General features: G+C 47.5%; 1 protein-coding gene across 5 annotated transcripts in view; it reads right to left on the bottom strand.

Moving 5' to 3' along the window:
• The window catches only part of zmiz1a (zinc finger, MIZ-type containing 1a), a 99,691-nt gene that overhangs the window by 19,058 nt on the left and 61,881 nt on the right, over positions 1–18,752 (bottom strand). For 4 of the 5 annotated variants that reach the window (XM_076743112.1, XM_076743115.1, XM_076743114.1 and 1 more), the window contains 3 exons: positions 14,538–14,646; positions 11,738–11,851; positions 8,987–9,092 (listed from right to left, as the gene is read on the bottom strand). In XM_076743112.1, coding sequence (XP_076599227.1) covers positions 8,987–9,092; positions 11,738–11,851; positions 14,538–14,606 — 289 coding nt within the window. In that variant the 5' untranslated portion in view covers positions 14,607–14,646. Of the gene's footprint in view, positions 1–2,926; positions 3,291–8,986; positions 9,093–11,737; positions 11,852–14,537; positions 14,647–18,752 lie in introns of those variants that run through there. The other variant, XM_076743116.1, reaches the window with a different exon arrangement.

Raw genomic sequence — 18,752 nt, 5'->3', positions numbered from 1 at the left:
TCCAAAATCCAAACACATTCAGAGCAAAGCAGAAAAATGTACCATCTGCTCTGCTGATTAATTTCCTTGAGCTGACTAATCACTGCAGCTCTGCTCGATGTGGTATTGTCTGCGTGGAATGACATCACAGACCACATCAGTTGCACAGCACCACAGGTTTGCTTCTGGTACACTGGTTATGACAGGGGTTACGGCATTGACCTATGGATTCGACCCACATCCTCGCTGGGATATGAAATTCAGGTGGCCGGTGTATCTGCGTCACATGCTCGGTGAGTCAGCGCGTCCTGCTCCCGGTACAAAGCCAGGGGGGTCGCGGCCTCCCACATCTGTGTCAGACCTCTGTCACAACACACACAGTGATCCTACATATTGTACGATCAGCCATTATCCACATCTGAGGCACACAGTAAATATGCACAGTTGCATTCAAAGAGATGTAAAAGTAAACAGGGAAATGCACATTGGCACACAGGTATGTGGACACAAGCATACGTACAAAAACTGAAAAAAAAAAAAAGTAAAGTAAATATGGAAAGTGAGGTCTGTGTTGGTGTGTAAACAAACACAGTCGGTGTCTGGGCTTTGTGAAGATGTGCTTATACAGTAAAGCGTCTCACACGGCGAGGAAGAGCATCAGAGAACGGCAAGCTGTGAATGAACTGCTCTTATCAGCCACGCGCAGCTCCCCACCACTGGAGGGGAACTAGTAAATATCACATGCCTAATTATAACCAGACACACCACTTGTCTCAACTTCCACAATGCGTCTTTCATCTCACGCTGTTGTTCCTCCAATGAAATCATTAGGGTGAAAAACACAATCAAGAATTCCGAGCTTTCCCGCGGCTGCTGTTTCATAATATAAGACGGTGATTAAAACGTGATGAGGTTCCAGCTGTTGGTGCTTTTACAGGTGAATCAGTGAAGGGAGGTTTGGCCTTGAGAGGTCGTCAGCACACCGTGAGTGAAGATAGGTTAACGACGCTGAAGAATCTCTACAAGTGTTTCCTGAAACAGATCCTGCTTGAGCAATGTGTTGCCTGGGGTGCTGAGAGCTCCACCCTCGCTGCTATCAATACTCAGCATCAGTTTGTCCTACCAGAAATTCCTCTCTCGATTCAGGAGAGGCAAACCCAAGACGACTCTTTGCTTGGCCACTTGCTTTCAGTGGGTGGAGGGAGGGATGTCGAGCAATGATTCACAGAAAAAGCAGAAACAAACTGCGAAAACAAACGTAGGCCGCACACATGCAGTTCAAAGTCAAATGTCATGAATGAGTCACTAAACAGCCTGATGGGAAGTGCTCGGAGAGCAGTCGCGGGAGGTCAACGAAGTGTGTAGAGTAAGCGATACAAACAAAGCGGAGCCAGGGAGAAAGGAGGAAGGCGAGGGCGGGTGGGTGGAGGCGGGGGGGGAGGGGGGGGCGGCAGCATGTGGCGCTGAGGTTGAGGATGCAGACGGTTTCAGCAGTTTGCACCCTGCTTGGGCAAACAGGAAGTGCTGCAGCTCCACGACGGCTGGCCGGGAAGTCGTGTTGTGTTGTGGTATTTTCTACATAGGTCAGTGGAAGATCGTGTTGCTGTTTGCAAGAGCCGCTCGCTAATTAACTTGTCAGTTTTAAGGTTAGATTAAACACTGATTGAATAGCCGGCAGCGTCGTGTCACTTTTATTGCCTGGCTGCCCTTTACTCATTCACGAGAAGGAAGTGTTGTTTCCCTTTACGAGACGTTCCACAATGAGAGGTACATCGGATACTTTTAAACACAGCTGAATCAAACAGCAGGCCTTTCTGTGCACTGATCTAACTGCATTGTCCTTCCATGACTACACTCCCCCTCCCTCCCTCCCTCACTCCTAATGAGTGGACAGGCAGACAGGCTCTGGCTCCAAGCACAGGTCAACAACTTAAAAAAGGATCCACAGTGGAAAAGTGGGTCATCTTCTCCTGACACAGAAACACATACACCAACGCTCGTACACTTGCACTCCTCACACCAACGTGGACACGCGCTCCTTTAGGTGCAATAAACTGGAAGAAGCTGTTGAACGTATCATGCTCGCACAATATTTGGTCTTTACATCAAGGACAACAATGGAAATGTGTTTTTTGAAATCCATCTGTCTGTAATGTCATATAAACTCAATGCATGCTAGCTTCTATCTCTGTGAGAACTAAAGAACTATTGCAAGCGTGACCTACAATCCCCTCAAAACAACCCCAGTTTAAACCCACCACAAACCTCCAAACTTTACTTTTAAATCCCAGCCTTGACACAAGACATACAGGCAAAAACAAGACCACAACCCCAGCAGTAACCCTGACCCACAATGCCTAAAAATAAGCCAAAAAAATAACCAATAAATCACACAATCGATGCAGGCTTGTGCACAGCGCACACGGAACAAAACCCCACTCAGAATAACCCCATGACAGAACAGCATGTAGGTCAACCTGTGGTCAGCTGATCTGTCCTGATCCTGTCTTGTGTGAGCGGCCGCTGCTTTAGACTACAGTCACACTGGCACAACAGACAGGACAGGAGAACATATTATGCATGGCCTGAATTACAGTTGCAAGCGTAGTTGAAATGAATAGTTCAGCATTTGGACTAGAGAAGAGTGTGCTTTAGAGAGAAAACCCAACTAATTCTGCTTCACTTACTGCAACTGCATTATAAATTAATGAATTTGCATCATTTTAGTCCTAAATAAGCTGCTCAGTTTGCCTGTTAACCACTGATCTGCCCTCATGCATGGACACACACACACACACACACACACACTCAAATAATAGACCAATTTGTTTTGTGCAGAGATACACACATGGACAGCAAACACACACACACGCACGCACACACACACACACACACACACACACACACACACACACACACACACACACACACACACACACACACTTACCCAGAGCCAAGTAAAGTCCCTGCACATCTCATCTCATTCCCTTCATAGCGCAGAGAAAAGACTCAAGTGTCACAAATGCTCCTGTTCCCGCAGAGGCCAGTGGCAACTCTCAAAGCTTTTGCTGCTTCCAAGCCTCCTGCCTGTGCCTTATCACTCTCACTCTCTGCACATATCCCTTACTCTGCTCACTCTTTCTTTCTGACTTCCTCTCTCCTCTCCTGTCTTTCTCTCTCTTTCTTTTTTTTTTCTTTCGCTCACTCTCTTTCTCTCTCCCTTGCGCTCTGATCTGTCTTTTTTCCCTTGTCCAGCGTCTGCACAATGCACATCAATTATTCAGAGGCAGTCTCCCGGTTTCTCCGGCTTATCCAATCAGAGCAGGGCTCTGCACTAATGGGCTCCTGCTGTACCTGCTACCGGCTCCAACACACTCTCGAGACTGCGGGGGGGTGGGGGGGGGAGAGAAATAGACAGAGGGAGCAGAGGAGACAGCTGAGGAGGAGGGAGGATGAGAGGAAAAGATAAAGACAGCAAGCCGACGCAGACAAACAGGAGTAGAGATAGAGATGGCAAGATATTCCAGTGCTTCTCACCTCTGTCATGAGGTGCTGTTATTGACGTGCTCAGCCTAGTCTGTCTAGCCCTCCGTTGCCCTGTTTCTCTGAGATGCCATCACACACTTGAGACAGACAGAAACACACATGCATGTACGTATGATCGGCCCATGCAGCTGACATTTGTCAGGAAGGGGAAAATAAAAGCTCAGGCTGCAAACTTGCATACAAGGGAGGAGCTTCATGTGCTGTGCAGGCTGGCTGGAGGCCAATGCATGAGAGAGGAAGTGGGAGAAGAAGAATGTATGAGATGTGAAGATCAATGCATTCGAAGGCAAACACACAGTATCAGAGAGGGGGATTCTCCGGACAGCCTGACAACGTCCCCGTGTCTTCATCAGAGGCCACTTTGTTAATCCAACGAACAAGACACATCAGAGACGAGCGGAACATCTGAGTGCGACTGAATCGAAGAAGAGGCAGGTTGAGGGTGAATCTGAGTTCAGCTTCTCCTCGGCTGGCCCCAGTATAACCCAACATGGCAAAAAAATAAATAAATAAATAATCTGGATGAATGAACAGGAAAGACCTAAGCTGTCACGGTTCTCTCTCTCTCTCTCTCTCTCTCTCTCCCTCCTTACTAAAAGAGATGAGATGTGCTGTGCAGCCAAAGAGCGGGAAAGCCCACTGGCCTTGTGACAGCAGAGGGAAGTTGTCTTTCGTGTGGCTTTTGTGTGACAGACACGCTCAGTCATCAGCAGTTTCACAAATACCCCACGCAGAATTGAAACGCACACAACGGAGGCATTGTTGGACAGAAATAGAACTTGAAAAGGGTGTGTCAAAAGCCCCTGGGGGATGACGGGTGGACGGGGGGGTGGGGGTGTGGGGGGGGTGTGCAGGGTTGAGTCCTGAGGTGTGGGTGCCAGATCAGTCAACCCTGAACAAAAGGCGGATTTAAATCATTTGCTCATCCGGTTTTGACAAGAACAGTCCTCTGTGTACTGAGTGTGACTGCACTGCCGGCTCAACTGGGATATTACCAGAGATGAATTTATTTGCAACTGTGTAAACCAAACCAATTAAGTAGCAAGAGATAGAGGACCCAATCAGCCAGAGGCGGCACATGCAGCAACCCTAATAAGTATTTCCCCATGAGCTTTATTTCTATAAACTTAATAGTGAAGTTCTGAAGGTAGTTTTGGGTTGCAAAGGGGTTTCATCATCTAAGGCGAACCGCTGGAGAGTGTCAGAGGAGAAGCCCGCCTGCTAAAAATAAACCCCGTTTCCTGTTAATAATTCAGCGCGCTGCTCTTACTCAGCAGTAATTAAATATAAAAGTCTGTAAGGTTGATTGGGTCAGTAACAAAGGATGCCTACACCTTCCTCTAGTTCTACACACACAGCTCAAAGGTGGAATGAAAGACGGGGTGAGAAAATCAATCAAGTGAAAGTAAATTGAGACAGATAAGTGGAAGACATGTCAGATTGTTGTAGACCAAAGGAGAGGGTGTGTGCGTGTGTGGGTGTGTGTGTGTGTGTGTGTGTGAGTGTACAGACACTCACACAACGTGCAATGAGTCTACACAAAGTCTAATGGGAGCACTTATTTTCAGTTGTTCGTTCTCTTGCACTGCTGGCTGAATTATGGGAGTTATGAGCTGCTGGAGTGTTTTTTGTCTGTGTGTGTGTGTGTGTGTGTGTGTGTGTGTGGCCATGTACTGCTTATGTTCTGGGGACATATATCTATTGATTTGCCTTCCTTAAAGAGACCAAATGCAAGTCCTCATTATGTAAATCATTACATTTTAGGGTGGAGACTAACGGTTACGGTTAGGGCGAGGGCTGCAGTAAGCATGGTTAGTGTAAGTCAACGTAATATCATCTGCAGTGATGGAAAGGCGACTAAGTGTGTGTGTGTGTGTGTGTGTGTGTGTGTGTGTTCTCAGGACACAGTGTGAGTTGCAGCCACACCCTGGAAGTTTTCTGTCACTGTTGACACAGCAGAGCGGCTGTTATCCCGACGTGGAACACCAGATCGCACGCTCCGCCAACTGACCGAAGCGCTGACAATTCTGCGCTTCCGCCGGCACAATTTCTTCTCCGTGTCAGATGTGAATGGGTGGGTGGGGATTTACCAGCCACCATGAACAAAAGCAAGCTCGTTTCATCGTGTGTCTTAGTCAGCAGAAGAAGGGAAAGCAACTCATGAAAAAACATCAAAGACAATTATCAGATAAAAGCGATGGTTACGACCACGTGCTCATTCACCACAGCGGCGAGCGTTCACAGCCGGAGCTTCGCTGAACTCTGATACGCCAGCATAAATTATTGAATCAAGACAGAGGAACAACAAGCAGCGACCTGCGTCTGACTTAAACATTAACAGGAGGTGTTTCAGGAGCATAGCGATCATTCCTGGGAGCAGCTACCTTTCGTTCAGAGCGTGTCAAGTCACGTTGAAAACATAATACACAAACTGAGTCACACTTACTTTCATCTCATTAAAACTTAACAGGAGGGGAGACTGTCAGGCAGAAGAGGCGAGAACGCTGGCGTATAGAGTCGATAGCTCATCGCAATCAGAATTTTGTGGGTTTATTATTGGAGCTTATGCCTCATAAAGAAAGAGAATAAACTGCTATGACAGATTCACTGAGGAAGGAAACAGTAAAACCCTTGACAGATTATGTGGCTAATCTGATTTGTTGTCTGCTGAACTTCACAGTAGCCCAACAGCTCAGAGTCTATTAGGGTTGTGTGTGTTTGTAGGGCAGCAGCACACCTATTATCTAATGAACCTCTCAGTTGGACGTCTGCATGCGGCGGACTGCAGATTATTACGAGGAAAGCATAAACAACTCTAAGAAGATTTCGAAATGGACTGCGGATTCTGAAGGCTTGGAACAAGAGGCAGCGTCCGTCAGGCATGAACATCACAAAAAAAGGAAATCCAAAACCTGGAAGTCGCTCTTGTCAAGAGAGTGAACTAAATGTAACAATGCTAGCCGCTTCAGGCGTATGCTAACCAAATTAAAGCTGTGCATCCTCACAGAGTTAACAGTGCTAATGCTAGCTCGCCTAACAGCAGATAAGTCTCTTCACTGGCTGATTCCAGATTAGAGCGACACGCTAATCCTCCAGGCCTCACCGCGGGGTCACAATCTCCAGACAGCTCATCGGCAGCAGTCTGCCGTTTGCTGAAAATCTCTGCACTTCACTCGACGGGTCTCGCAAGGGCAGCAATTTGTACTTTTAATGTCCGGAGGAGTGCAACTTTAGGCTCATGGGCTCTGTTGCATAGAGGGAAATAAGAAGAAAATTTTAAAAGAGATCTAAAGGTGCCAAAATAGCTCAACAAATAACGATCGCTGGTTAATAATTACTCACTGGAAATCATATATTACTTTTTTATCACTTAGTACATCGTCTCACCTCGTATTTTCATGCATTGTGCAGCATGATGGTACACTGTAGCTGAAATATACACAGCAATTTAATTTTGCAATTACTCAAGCTAAACTATAAAAAAAAGGAGGGTAGCAATAATTGCTTTATCAATTTCCTCTGCGACTGATGCTCTGAGAGAAGGCATCAGTGTGATTGATCCGCAGTCTTAAGAGCCTGCCTCTTCCCTCAGAGAGCATCCCAGACTCTTCGGCCCTCAGTCTGGGCTCTCAGGTGTCAGATCTGCGGCCCTGTGTCGCCATGCGGGCTGTCAGAAGACTGTGCCGGGCTGCACAATTGGGTACGCATGCACAGACGCACACACATAAAGACAGTAAAAACACGTAAATGAGGACATACAGACGGAGCAGACAGCGGTAAAAGCCGAACGCCTCTCTGCATCTTTGTTGATGCATTTGTATGAGCGCATGCGGGTATCTTTGAGTTCAAGTGTGCATCACGTCTCCTCCGTCGCCCTCCCGTCTGCTTTCTCAGACAGACGTCCTTGTGAGGGAGGTAAGACGGATGCTCGGTGAGTAAGATCTGCCCTGAGTCACATCTGCCTCCCACCCCGACAGCCTGCCTGCCTGCCTGCCTGCCTCGTTTGATGACTGGCCACATCGTATCTCCCCCGCCACCACCCCGCATAATTACACTACAGTTCCCATTTGTCTGCTGTGCATAAGCAGCTCTTCCTGAAACCCAGTGCTGTCTTCTATTAGATCCCAGAACCATCAGCAGGCCTGAGGATGATTCTGACTGTCAGTCAGGCCCAGACAGCCATCCAGCCCGAGCCATGCCTGGACAACAATCACATTATCCCAACACAGGAACACAGACAGAAAGAGAAACACAGCAATCGATATTGTACACTGACGTCTGTCTGACCACTTAAGTTCCTCCCTACAAGACGCTACCCACCACAGCTGAAAGAGGATATTCAGTCCGAGCAAACGTTCACATCACAGGACCATGTGAGCGAAAAGCAGCAGAAACGGATACATTTCTGCACGTTCGGCCGCAACACGTTGCAGCTCGTGTGAGGAATTATGGGATAAGATTTCAGAGAGTGACTGTCACCGCGGCTCCTGTTATGAAACAGCGACATATTCGCCCCGTCAGAAAAACAAAGAAATCAGACAGTTTAATCAAAATATTTGACTCTCACTACTCCCACTTACGTAACTGCCGAACAAAGCTTTATCTGTGTTCTGATTGGCTGGTTACGGCTTTGTCAGGTCTCTGTCAGGAGGAGTGACTGCTCCAGCACACACCAGCGACACCTCCTCAGCCATCCCACCTCTGTCTCGCTCTCTCCTGCCTCCGCACATTTCACTTTGACAAATGTACAAGAACAGGCTGCTCCTGCAGGACTGCTGGAGGCGGGGAGGGGAGGTATGGATTGAGGGGGGAAATTGGATTTGATAGATAAATGTCTGAGGGTAGCGCTAGTGTGTGTGTGAATGTGTGTGTGTGTGCATGCAGGCCGCACATACAAGCGTGGGGTTCGTGCGGAAAGACCGTGGAGTGGACCGTTTCTGTGAGGCTACCACCCGGACAGCTCATCTCAATAGCACATTAATGTTTCATGGGGACTAAAAATATCTGACATTATAATGCTCTATGGGCTCTGTGTGTGATGTCTCTGGTCGCTGTAGTTTGCAGAAATCAGAAATTTCCAAACCACAGATTCATGATCGTTTTAACACTTATTCGCTTTTATGTGTTGAAAGGAACAAAATCACTTGCGAATGAAACTGTGTGTTCGTTTAATTAAGAGATTGACTGTGTCGCTAATAACCTTCAAATGGTGCTCAAAACATAATAAGCAGCTACGTTGTGCATCCGTAGCCTGAGCAGAACAATGAGACACTTCTGACTGGATCACGACTTTAAACCATTCAGCGATTTGTTTTAATTGTTGTATTTCATGAAGAAGTGAATTAATTGTAGCATGAAGAACAATGAGCACTGTACCGTCCGCTGTCTCGCACAACAGCAGTGAATGGGATGATGTATGAGCATGCATCTGCAGGCCTTCTCGTAAAGCAGCGGGTCTTACCTGCAGACTTGGGAGTGAATTTGTCCCTGTTGGCGGCACACACAGCCAGCAACCTGTAGCCCAGGTCCAAGTCAAAGCCCTGCTGAGCAGCGACGCGACTCACCACCTGCAGGACGAGTAACGGATGATGAGTACAGCTGCCGACCTACAGGCTCTCTGTTTTTGAATAACTATACTGTTTTATTACATTATCATAAACTGGGTAAATGCAATACCATCAGACATCGATCTCTTACTTGACTAAGTTAAGGAATAATCCTTTCACTCTCCTAATTGTGTTACTGTTTTGAGCCTCCGCTATCATTGAACTGAATTCGTCTTCAGACACACGCATACAAACAGACACAGTGGGATTAATGTGGAGTCTGCAGTCTGGATTGCTCCACTGATCCACAGTCAGGACGAGTCTGATGATGTCTGCATCAACCTCCAAGAAGAGGTGAGAGAGCCAAACCACAGTCGCTCTGCAGAACAAGCAGAGTCTCTGAAAGGTTATCCTCAAACAAGCCCGCTCTGGCCCCAGAGTGAACAGTTTGTCTCCTGACTAAAGGTTGTCGGTTCAGTTACCCAAACAGGCCAGGAAAATGTGAAAATAATAGCTGACCAAAGGTTAAAAATCCTCCCTTTTTTTTGCCAATTTTGAGAGGAACCAGTCCCCAGCTGTAAGGTTTAAATAATCCTTTCGTGTTAATGACTTCAAAAAGAGGTTGAACATTTATGGGATGCGGAGCAGGAGCCTCCCGCACTCTCATACGATGTTAAAGGGGATGCTGGGTGACGTTAAACAGGACTCAGGAGACGGGGGTAAATCATTACTAGAAGGAAGGGGAACCCCTTTTATCTGCTAACAGATGACTACTCCTCTGCTCCCTGTGACCTCAAAACACACATTACCGTTAACAAGGTCAGCTGGGGTGCCTTTTAGAGAGCCGACATAATAGCTAGCAGTGCTCATAAAGTGCCGCTGTCACAGGTAATACGGCCGCTTGAGCGCTGATTAAAGAACTAAGGAAATCATGTCAATAAATAAGGTTTATTTGATTGTTTTAATCAAGAGATTGGAGTACACAACTCTACAGCTCCAGTAAATCACGTCGCGCTCATTTGAAGCTCTTTAGGAGACATGAAAACGTCATTCGAGGGACAAATGCTTCACAACAGCATCTATTCGAGCCGACCATATTATGCAAACGATGACGATTCTGACAAACGGTTGAACCCCGTCGTTTAATTTCCTGCGTGAGTGAGTCTGCCCTACGGTTTGTACAAGGCAGGCAGCCAGCTACAGAGGCTAGCATAGATTCAACACGGATTTAACAGTGTTTCACCTCATAAGCCTTTTTCAGCTTAATCTCCCTCTGAGGGTGTACATCCAGGCCCATATTCCTGTCAATATGAAAACAGCACTGTAAGGGGTGCTGAGGGTTACTGGGCCATTCATATCCTTGTTCATCTATTTGCTGGAGGACAAAAAAAAAAAAGCATCACTTTTCTAGTTTATTTCCGCTTGTTGTTGAAACAGTAATGAACTAAGGGGGCGATTTTAGAAAATTGTGGGATTAGATGCGGAAATAATACAGATGTCTGAATGCTCTGACATTACCCGCACTCTCCATGCAGGTCGCATACGACAGAGAAAACAAAAAAGCAAGCAGACAGAGCTAACAGTGCAGCACCGACAGCTCAGTTATGGCATCTTTTATTGGCTCTGGAGCCGATACTCCACCAGAGATCAGAGGATGACCTCCACATGTGCAACATGCCAGAGGGAATGGGCATCTCCACGCGAGGCAGACATTCAATTTCACTCAGCTACCGCAAATCTCAAGGGCTGCGGTTGGAATAGACGTCTTTAAATTTCAATTGAGCCCTCTGATACGTAACGAGCGAGGTGCCGTCGTGAAGACAGAATCCCTGAAAGAATGCGTGGACTTGTTGCGCGCTGTAATTCTCCAGATAAGAAGCCGTTTGCTCTCCGAGTCTGATGAAGCAATTTAGCTGATGGAAACAGCCCCATGCTGAGAGGGATCTCAGTGGTGGGCTCCATTGTATGGCTCTTTATCAGCCTTTAAGAGGCTTTTATTGTGATTTACACATTAATGAGCATTTATCTGTTTCCTCACGCTACCACTTCAGCTGGGGACAATGTTTCTTCAGTGTTTTCAAAGACTGATCTGAGCGATAAACGTGTGAAATGTTTCAATTCTCTGCTCCAAAGCCTCTTTCACACGTGCGACTGTGCTTGTAAGTACGTGTTTGTGTGTGTTTTCACACACACCTGGTGCAGCCCAGCTCTCTGGCCCCGTGCCCAGATCGATGAATGGTAGCTGGTGAACTAAAAGGCGATAGCCAGAGGTGACTGGCTACCCACAGTCTTGTTCAAGCCTCTTTTGTGTGCATGTGTGTGTGTGTGTGTGTGTGTGTAAAGCACAAAGTGGAGAACAGCAGTGGGTGACAAGGACTTTAACCTGTGTGACTGGCCCCTGACGGCCTGAGCAGCTGCCTCGGATAACTGCTGGAGACAAACCTTGTGCGACTTTAGCCTGCTACTAAGTGCTTCAACTCAAATTAGTGGAGGAAAGAAAAGGCGTGAGCCAAATATAACATGAACACGAGGCTAAAAAGCCTCCGAAGTGGACGCATCAGCCCGTGTTTTTCTCCAAACTATCCAAAATCTAATTATTGTTTTGCTCGTCTCTCCTCAAAAGCACCTGAAAAACCCAACGAAACCCATAATTAGTGTTTGCGTACCGTCAGACATCCCATGAGACTTTGCTCGAAAGGTCGCTGGAAGGCCCGGGGATCTCCACACCAGTCGAGCAGCTCCGTGGCTGCTGAGTGGAAGTTGGCCGGGTTCTGTAAGTGCTGTGCAAACACGGAGAAAAGAGACGGCCATTAGAAACAACGGGAAATAATGAGCGTTATTTTTTCTCCGATTAAGTACAAATTGGAAAAACACTGAAACCAAATAGTGTTGCAGCCTTGCGCTCTCCCTCCAAACTGCCTTGATTTAATGTCTTGTGTTTCTGCGCAACCCTGTGAGGACCTTGACTCCTTCCAATGTACGCCCACTCAGGGCTCTGCTGCATTGTGGGAAGAAGATCACACCCATATCAACAATGATGCCAGTGTTTCCTGTTAATCTCTCTTGGCAACACCCAACCCTCACCCCCATGACCCACACAGCAACCAAATCTTTCCCTGCAATCCTCCTCCTCTCTCTTCCCCTCATTCATCGCCCGTTTTCAGAATGTAACAGAGCTCCGGCACCAGAAGTCCACTGGCTGGCTTGGCCGTTCACAAAGAAAACAACCTTGGTCCTGGCAGCTATGTGTGCAGACTCAATATGCGCCGTTGGTGTGTTGTCTAATCTCTTTCAGTTTCTGTCTGTCTCTCTCGCCTGTTCACTGAGGCCTGAAACAGTTGAGTCTTTTCTTCCCAGTGTCTGAAGGCTACTCAGGCTGGCAGGACACAATAAGCGGTTTTAAAATTGGGCTCCCTTTCTTCATGGCTCAGGAGGTTAATAGCTCTGAAATGGCGCAGAGCTGCAGCTTGTTCAGTCGGCGAGATTGAGCCCACTTGAAAGCATTTATTATTCTCATCTGGAGCTGAAGCGCTTTGTTTTGTGCGTTCTTGCAGAGAAGGTAGAACTATTGTCTTTAGGGGGCAGCAGAGGTGAGCGTTTTCTGAAAGGGCAGCTTTTCAGCGGTGTGTGACAAAGGGGCTCTTCGGCGCAAACGAGGCCTAACATGTCAGGCCCGGTACCCGCCCGCAGAGAAAATCTCTGAGAGCCTCCAATGATATCATGAGCTTCAAGAGAGGCCTTGAGTGACTCATCTTTTTTGATGTGAAGATTAGCCATTATAGAGTTGGCTGTGGACTCTCACAGGGGTTTGACTGATGGCGAAGAGAAAGCGGAGAGAGCGAGAGAAAGCGAGAGATGCTCTTGTTGAGTGAGAGGGAGGAGAAGAGCCTGTTCTAGATGAGTGATATAATCTGGCATTATTGCTGCTTGATGGGAGGCGTATCAGCCTCCAGCGCGAGAGGAATCAGAACTAGCACAGCAGGGGCTGTCTGTCTAGATCTGAACTCACAGCTCCTCCTGCTGCAGCGCTCGCCACCGACTCTGCCTGACAACCTCGACTCTGGTGTGAGGGGGAGGACAGCGCAGAGAAATAGCTCTGCTGAATTTTGGAAAGAGGATGGGGCCGGAGCTGTTCTTGTTGTTGTTGCCGCTCAGGGTTGGTCGAGGACAAGAACGGGGAGGTGGGGGGAGAGGGCTGAGCAGCAGCAGCAGCGGCGGCGATGGGGTTTCAGCAGACAAAGAGCCAGACGTTTGACAGACTGTCCTCTGTGAGATGATGGACTGACTTACCCCTTTTCAGGCCAGCCGAGGATCAGGCTGTTCACTGCCTACCTGGCTGCATGAGAAACAACACAACAACACCTGGCTCCCCGCCAGCGGCTTTCCCCAAACCAAAACAACACCCTGCTAGCAGAGCCGGCACAAGCTCAGAGCTCACTGTCTAACTCGCTGCCTTTGAAGTCTGGTTTACTACGAGCTCTATTACAGGCAGAGCCGAGGAGTACATAAACCAAACGGCAATCAGTGCATTTATTAAGCTAGACATGTTAACTCAGGCTATTTATGGCTTATCAGTGACGCCTGAGAAAATAATTGAGGAGGTTTTGTGAAGTGAGCAGCGTCAATTACGCCAAATTTGACTCATTTAAGAAATGCTGACATTCCAGGAAATAAGGCTTTTTTTCCCAAGATTTTGATGTTAAGTGCGTTGCTACATGCAAAGTGATGAGGAGCTGAGCCTGTTTCTATAAAGGATGTTCTAGTGGGTGCTCAGGAGTTCAGGTGGGGGTGGAGGGAGGGGGGTTTAAACAGCAGGCACAGAGAAAAGGGGTATGTCACCTCATAATCGCGAGCTCAAAGGCCTATCATTCACTGACTCACTGTAAGGCATGGTGTCATATGGATGTTGGGAGATATAAAGGATCACACCCACATAGCATAAACAAATAAGCCCACAGCCTGCCAGCCAGCCAGCCAGCCAGCCAGCCAGCCAGCCAGCCAGCCAGCGACTTCTTGTAGACTATTAATCACAGGCAGAGGCGGTAGCCCTGGGTTATATCTGTCTGTTTGTCTGTGTCTTTTTCTCTGGATGTGTCTGTGAGGAGTCTCCCGAAAGCTGGCAGTCAAGGAAGCGTTTAAGCAAAACCACAACAAGGGCCGGCATACGTCAAGAGTCAGGAACGTGATGTAAGGGAGTCTCTTATGTTGCGAGCCCCTTTGAAGTCTCTTCTTGTGTTCGCTGCCAGATTTGCCTCCCTCTCTCTCTCTCTATGACCCTGTGCAACATGATCTGTGTGACTGCAACTAATGGCCAGAAAAACTGATGCCCATATAAGGTGCTGAAAGGAGACAGGCGTGTAGGAAAAGGAGAGGAAATGCAGATTCTTGCATCCTTTCAGAATCTCTGTCTGCACAGCACATTACAGGAGGACTAACGGGCTGCTACACGTGGCTCTTTCTACGCACCTGTTTGATGCACTGCAGCCTGTCATTGGTCTGCTGGATGTGCCGGTCCATTGATGGTAACGTGTTCATCTTGATGTCTCTACCGGGACGCCATTAAAAGTTCTTTACTCTGCAACAGAAGAGGAGGAGGGAGAGGACAGGTACATCTGTTAGAACAAGTTTTTTTTTTTTTGTCAGCTCACCCATGTAAAGAGTTTGTAGCCTATGAAGTTCAAGCAGCATTTTAGCAGCTTGACAGGTTCTCAAACAGGGGAGCCAGCTTGTTTATGCACTGACTCATCGAAGGGCTTGATCCGCCTAAAGCGTGTTTTTTTTTTTTTTTTTCTTTTTTGGCAAATGCATGAAACTGAGATGTTCCACAGCAGCAGTGCAAACAAACAGAAACATGACGAAACTGAAAGAAAACTTTATTGCTTTATGTTACCTGTGGGAGAAAAATCTGACACCCGCTGCAACACCAACTGTTATCTCTCTTTAAAGGAAGCACACCTCGCAGTCAAGGTTATCAGCGTGGCGTAGACGTCTAATTTATGCCCACATCTAGCAGCAGATAAGGTGCGGCTTCACAGCATCTCTTTCTTTCTTTGTATATCTTGTTTTGATCCAACAGCAGGCAGCAACAACAAGAACAATTTCGGCCCGCCGCTAACCACTCGGGCCATCTCGGAGAAATGGGTTGAGGATGGATTAATGGCCATCGCGCTGCTTTGCCAGCGAGACCTCCGTCCCCTCAACATCCCTCTGTGTTTATCTCCATCAGTGTTGGTCCCCCTCACATTCCTCCACACAAAAGGCGAACTGAGAAACCACAGGTGGGAGGGGGGGGGCAGGGCTATAGAAAGCTGCTCAGTACTGATAAAGGGTCCCCCAAGATCCCCCACTGTGACAAACAGAGCGAGTGAGCGAATACGATGGAAGCATAGTGCTCAGCCAGGGAGTTTCTGCTCAGTCTGGTGGGCTTATCTTAGAAAGAGTATTGCAAGTATGCACACTCCTTTTCTGTCTCTTTCTCACACACACACACACTGAAGAGCATGTAAACACAAAAGCTTGAATTCTTCACTTTGATTAAGCGTAAAGGTAAAACTTCAAAGGAACACCTTGAGAATAAGAGTGTATTACTAATCCTCTGAGCTTAAGCATTACCAGAGTAGAATTACCTGGAGTGCACTTGCACAAAGTCTTAAACATCAGCGGATACATTGCTGGCATGAGTAAGGGGGAATTCTGGAGCAAATGTGGTCAAGCGGTGGGCGGCCGAATGTCTCTTGTCAGCTTACGTGGACGTGATGCTGCTGCAGTGGTTGCTGACTGCCTGTGAAAAGTCCCTAAAAACAGCTCTGCAGGGCACAAAGCCACTCTGACCGTGCATAATATGACCATAACTTTGGGTGGCCTAATTCTGCTGTGCTGTGTCTCCCAGCAGCCAGCAGATGTCTCCCTCTCCTGCTGCTAACCAGCATGTCCCTTTCACACACTACACCCGCAGCAAGTGGTCCAGAGAGGGCTCCTTTAAGCCTTGACAAGTGCTACAAATCCCCTTCAGCAGCCAGGCAGCTCCACGAACCGCTAACAGGGCACACTCCAGTCCAGCGCTGGCCGTCTGACCTTGTGGCTATTGATTAACTGCTTCTCCTCCAGCTCCCCTTCCTGCTGTCCCAACACACCCGCAGCCAAGACCGAGGAAGGAGGAGGATGGTTGGAGGGGGTTGAGAAATCGGCCTCTTTTCCCCAATAATCTCTTCTTTTCCCCCTCCTTCTCTCTGTTGTGCTTTCACAAGGTCCCACACACACACACCTCCCACCACAAACGGGCAGTGCTTTTGTCAGTCGATGAAAAGACGGGCCCTCAGGTTCTGAAAGGAAAATGAGTGAGGTAGAAATGCAACTGGTCGGCCAGGCTGCGGTGTTGTAACTGAGATAAGAAGTCAATCCACCTGACTGACTGACTGTCTGACTGACTGACTGACTGACTGACTGACTGACTGACTGACTGTCCAGGCTGACGGCCACACCCCCTGCTCAGGGGAAAAATGTGTTGCATAACAGACGAAGCTTCCGTGGAAACATGGCAGAATCCCTCCTCCTGCACCACAGCCTCACCCCTCCAAAATAAAATCTGTCAGATCATCACAGGAAGGGGAAACAAGTAGCAGAACGCTGACATCTCTGCCTCTGCTTCTCCGCAGATTGACTGATTGCAGCTGGACTGGAAAGAAAACTGGAAGCAGTGTGTGATTTCTCTCCTGTTTTCCACATTTGTATTTTGGGCTTGAGTCTTTCTGGGCCGTAGCTATGTGAGCATGCACACGCTGAAGACGGCCCCGCTCAATCTTTATTGTCTTCCAAACATCTTAATCAGCTCCACTCAGCACTGCTTACCAGAGGTGCAAAGCAAAGGATTACACATCCAATTACGCTGTGCATATTACAACCTCCCTTTAAACAGCAGTGGGAGGATGCTGCTATGAATCAGAGCAGAGTAACAAACCACAAATAATACCAACATCCGAGGGAGCTTCTGTTTCTTTTTGCTGTCTCTCTCTCTCTCTCTCTCTCACACACACACATACATTCTCACTTTTTGCCTCCTTCCTTCTCTCTTTCCTGAGCAACACAAGCTGGGGGAAGTGGGGCAAGAAATAAGAGCAAAGAAACAAAAGCAAAGTAATGTGAAAAGCGCTGGAGGATGGCAGAGAGGGGGCAAGAAGGGCCAGGCTCGGTGGGGAAAAGAGAGTGAAAGGAGAGGAGAGCCCTGGAATTATCTCTTCACTATCAGCAGCAGCACACACACCACTTTCGGGGGGCATTACACATACTTTTACTCATTTCCTGGAGACTTCCTGGAGACTTAGGCTAACCACAACCACTCCTTGCCGAACCCTCACCCTTACCTTTAACCATAACCCAAGTCTTCGCCCTAAAATCTAATGATTTACACTAAGTAACTGAGCCGAGTCCTCACAATGCGACAGCGTGTAAACAGATCTACGTCCCCACAATGTGAGCAATAAACGGCGACACACACGCGCACGTGTTCGCTCATAGCATGGGTGATTTCTCATTTCACACAAACGACTTCCACCTTTGCCAAGTGCAGCTTGCTTTGTGAGTGTGAGCAGTCGGGTGGGGGTTGAGTGGAAGCGCTCACGCGGGAGCTCACACACTGCACTCCAGTTCTGTGTGTTGTATGGCACTACGCTGGAAGCAGGGCTGGGTGACGTGGTTGGAATCAGTGTGAAGATATTAATATGAGTATGTGTACACGTGTACGCAAAATCAGCTCGAAAACCATTACAGATTGAATTCAATTCAAGAAACTTTATTTATCTCCGAAGGGGCAATTTGAGGCAAGTTTGGTAAGACAGGTGGACAGAAAACAATCTAAAAATCTGAAATGTGCATGGGTTGAGGACAGCGGCCGATATGAAGCGGCAGGAATGCACATGATGTCAAAAAGTGTCAAAAACGCAAGCGTGTTTATCACTCTATACATGAGCTGCACTACTGCAGCTTATCGCAAGTCTAATGGCTTCTAGAACAAACCAAACATCCTTCTGTTTGTTTTAGCTGCAGGTTATCTAAAACACATCCTTCACAGCGTAAGCTTTAAGTCGTCACAGAGGACGTGTTGTGAATCTGACGTGTCTTTTGGAGGCTTTTGTTTAGTATTAGGGTGCGCAAAGGATCTCTGCAGCTTGTTAAGAGAGATGCAAAGCAGCAAATAAGTGAAGAAGCTGTACAAAAAAAAAAAACCCTCCTTATATTGTTGGTTTTGAATCACATCTTGCCACATCATCAGCGTCTGATCCAGCTGAAAAGTGATAAACAATGATATCAAATTATCAGCGAGTCCTGCAGCCACATGAAAGCTCTGCGTCTGCAGGCGAACATACTGTAGTGTTTTCTTAAAATTCTCTACTATGTTTTTGAAGTTAGGCTGTGGTTTGAATTGCTTTCAGATGCCCCGGAGGGAAGAAGCATATTCTGTGCATAAAAGATTCTCAGTTTAAGATAAACAATTACGGGTTTGCGTGCGATACTGTGGGAAGTAACATCTTCGGAGTGGTTCGAGAGCTCGGTCCTCCTGTCCGTCCTGTGTGCAGGGAGTAGAGGGCACTGCGCGACAGTATGAAAGGAGCAACAGGGTGAAGTTTGGCCAGAGATCGGCTTCATTATTCAGCAACAGTCTGGAAAAGGAGAACAAAACTATAA

This window comes from Chaetodon auriga, chromosome 11 (assembly GCF_051107435.1).
Source record: "Chaetodon auriga isolate fChaAug3 chromosome 11, fChaAug3.hap1, whole genome shotgun sequence".
NCBI lineage: Eukaryota > Metazoa > Chordata > Actinopteri > Chaetodontiformes > Chaetodontidae > Chaetodon > Chaetodon auriga.
The sequence above is the reverse complement of the archived record's forward strand: the minus strand, read 5'-3'. Positions and strand labels throughout refer to the sequence as shown.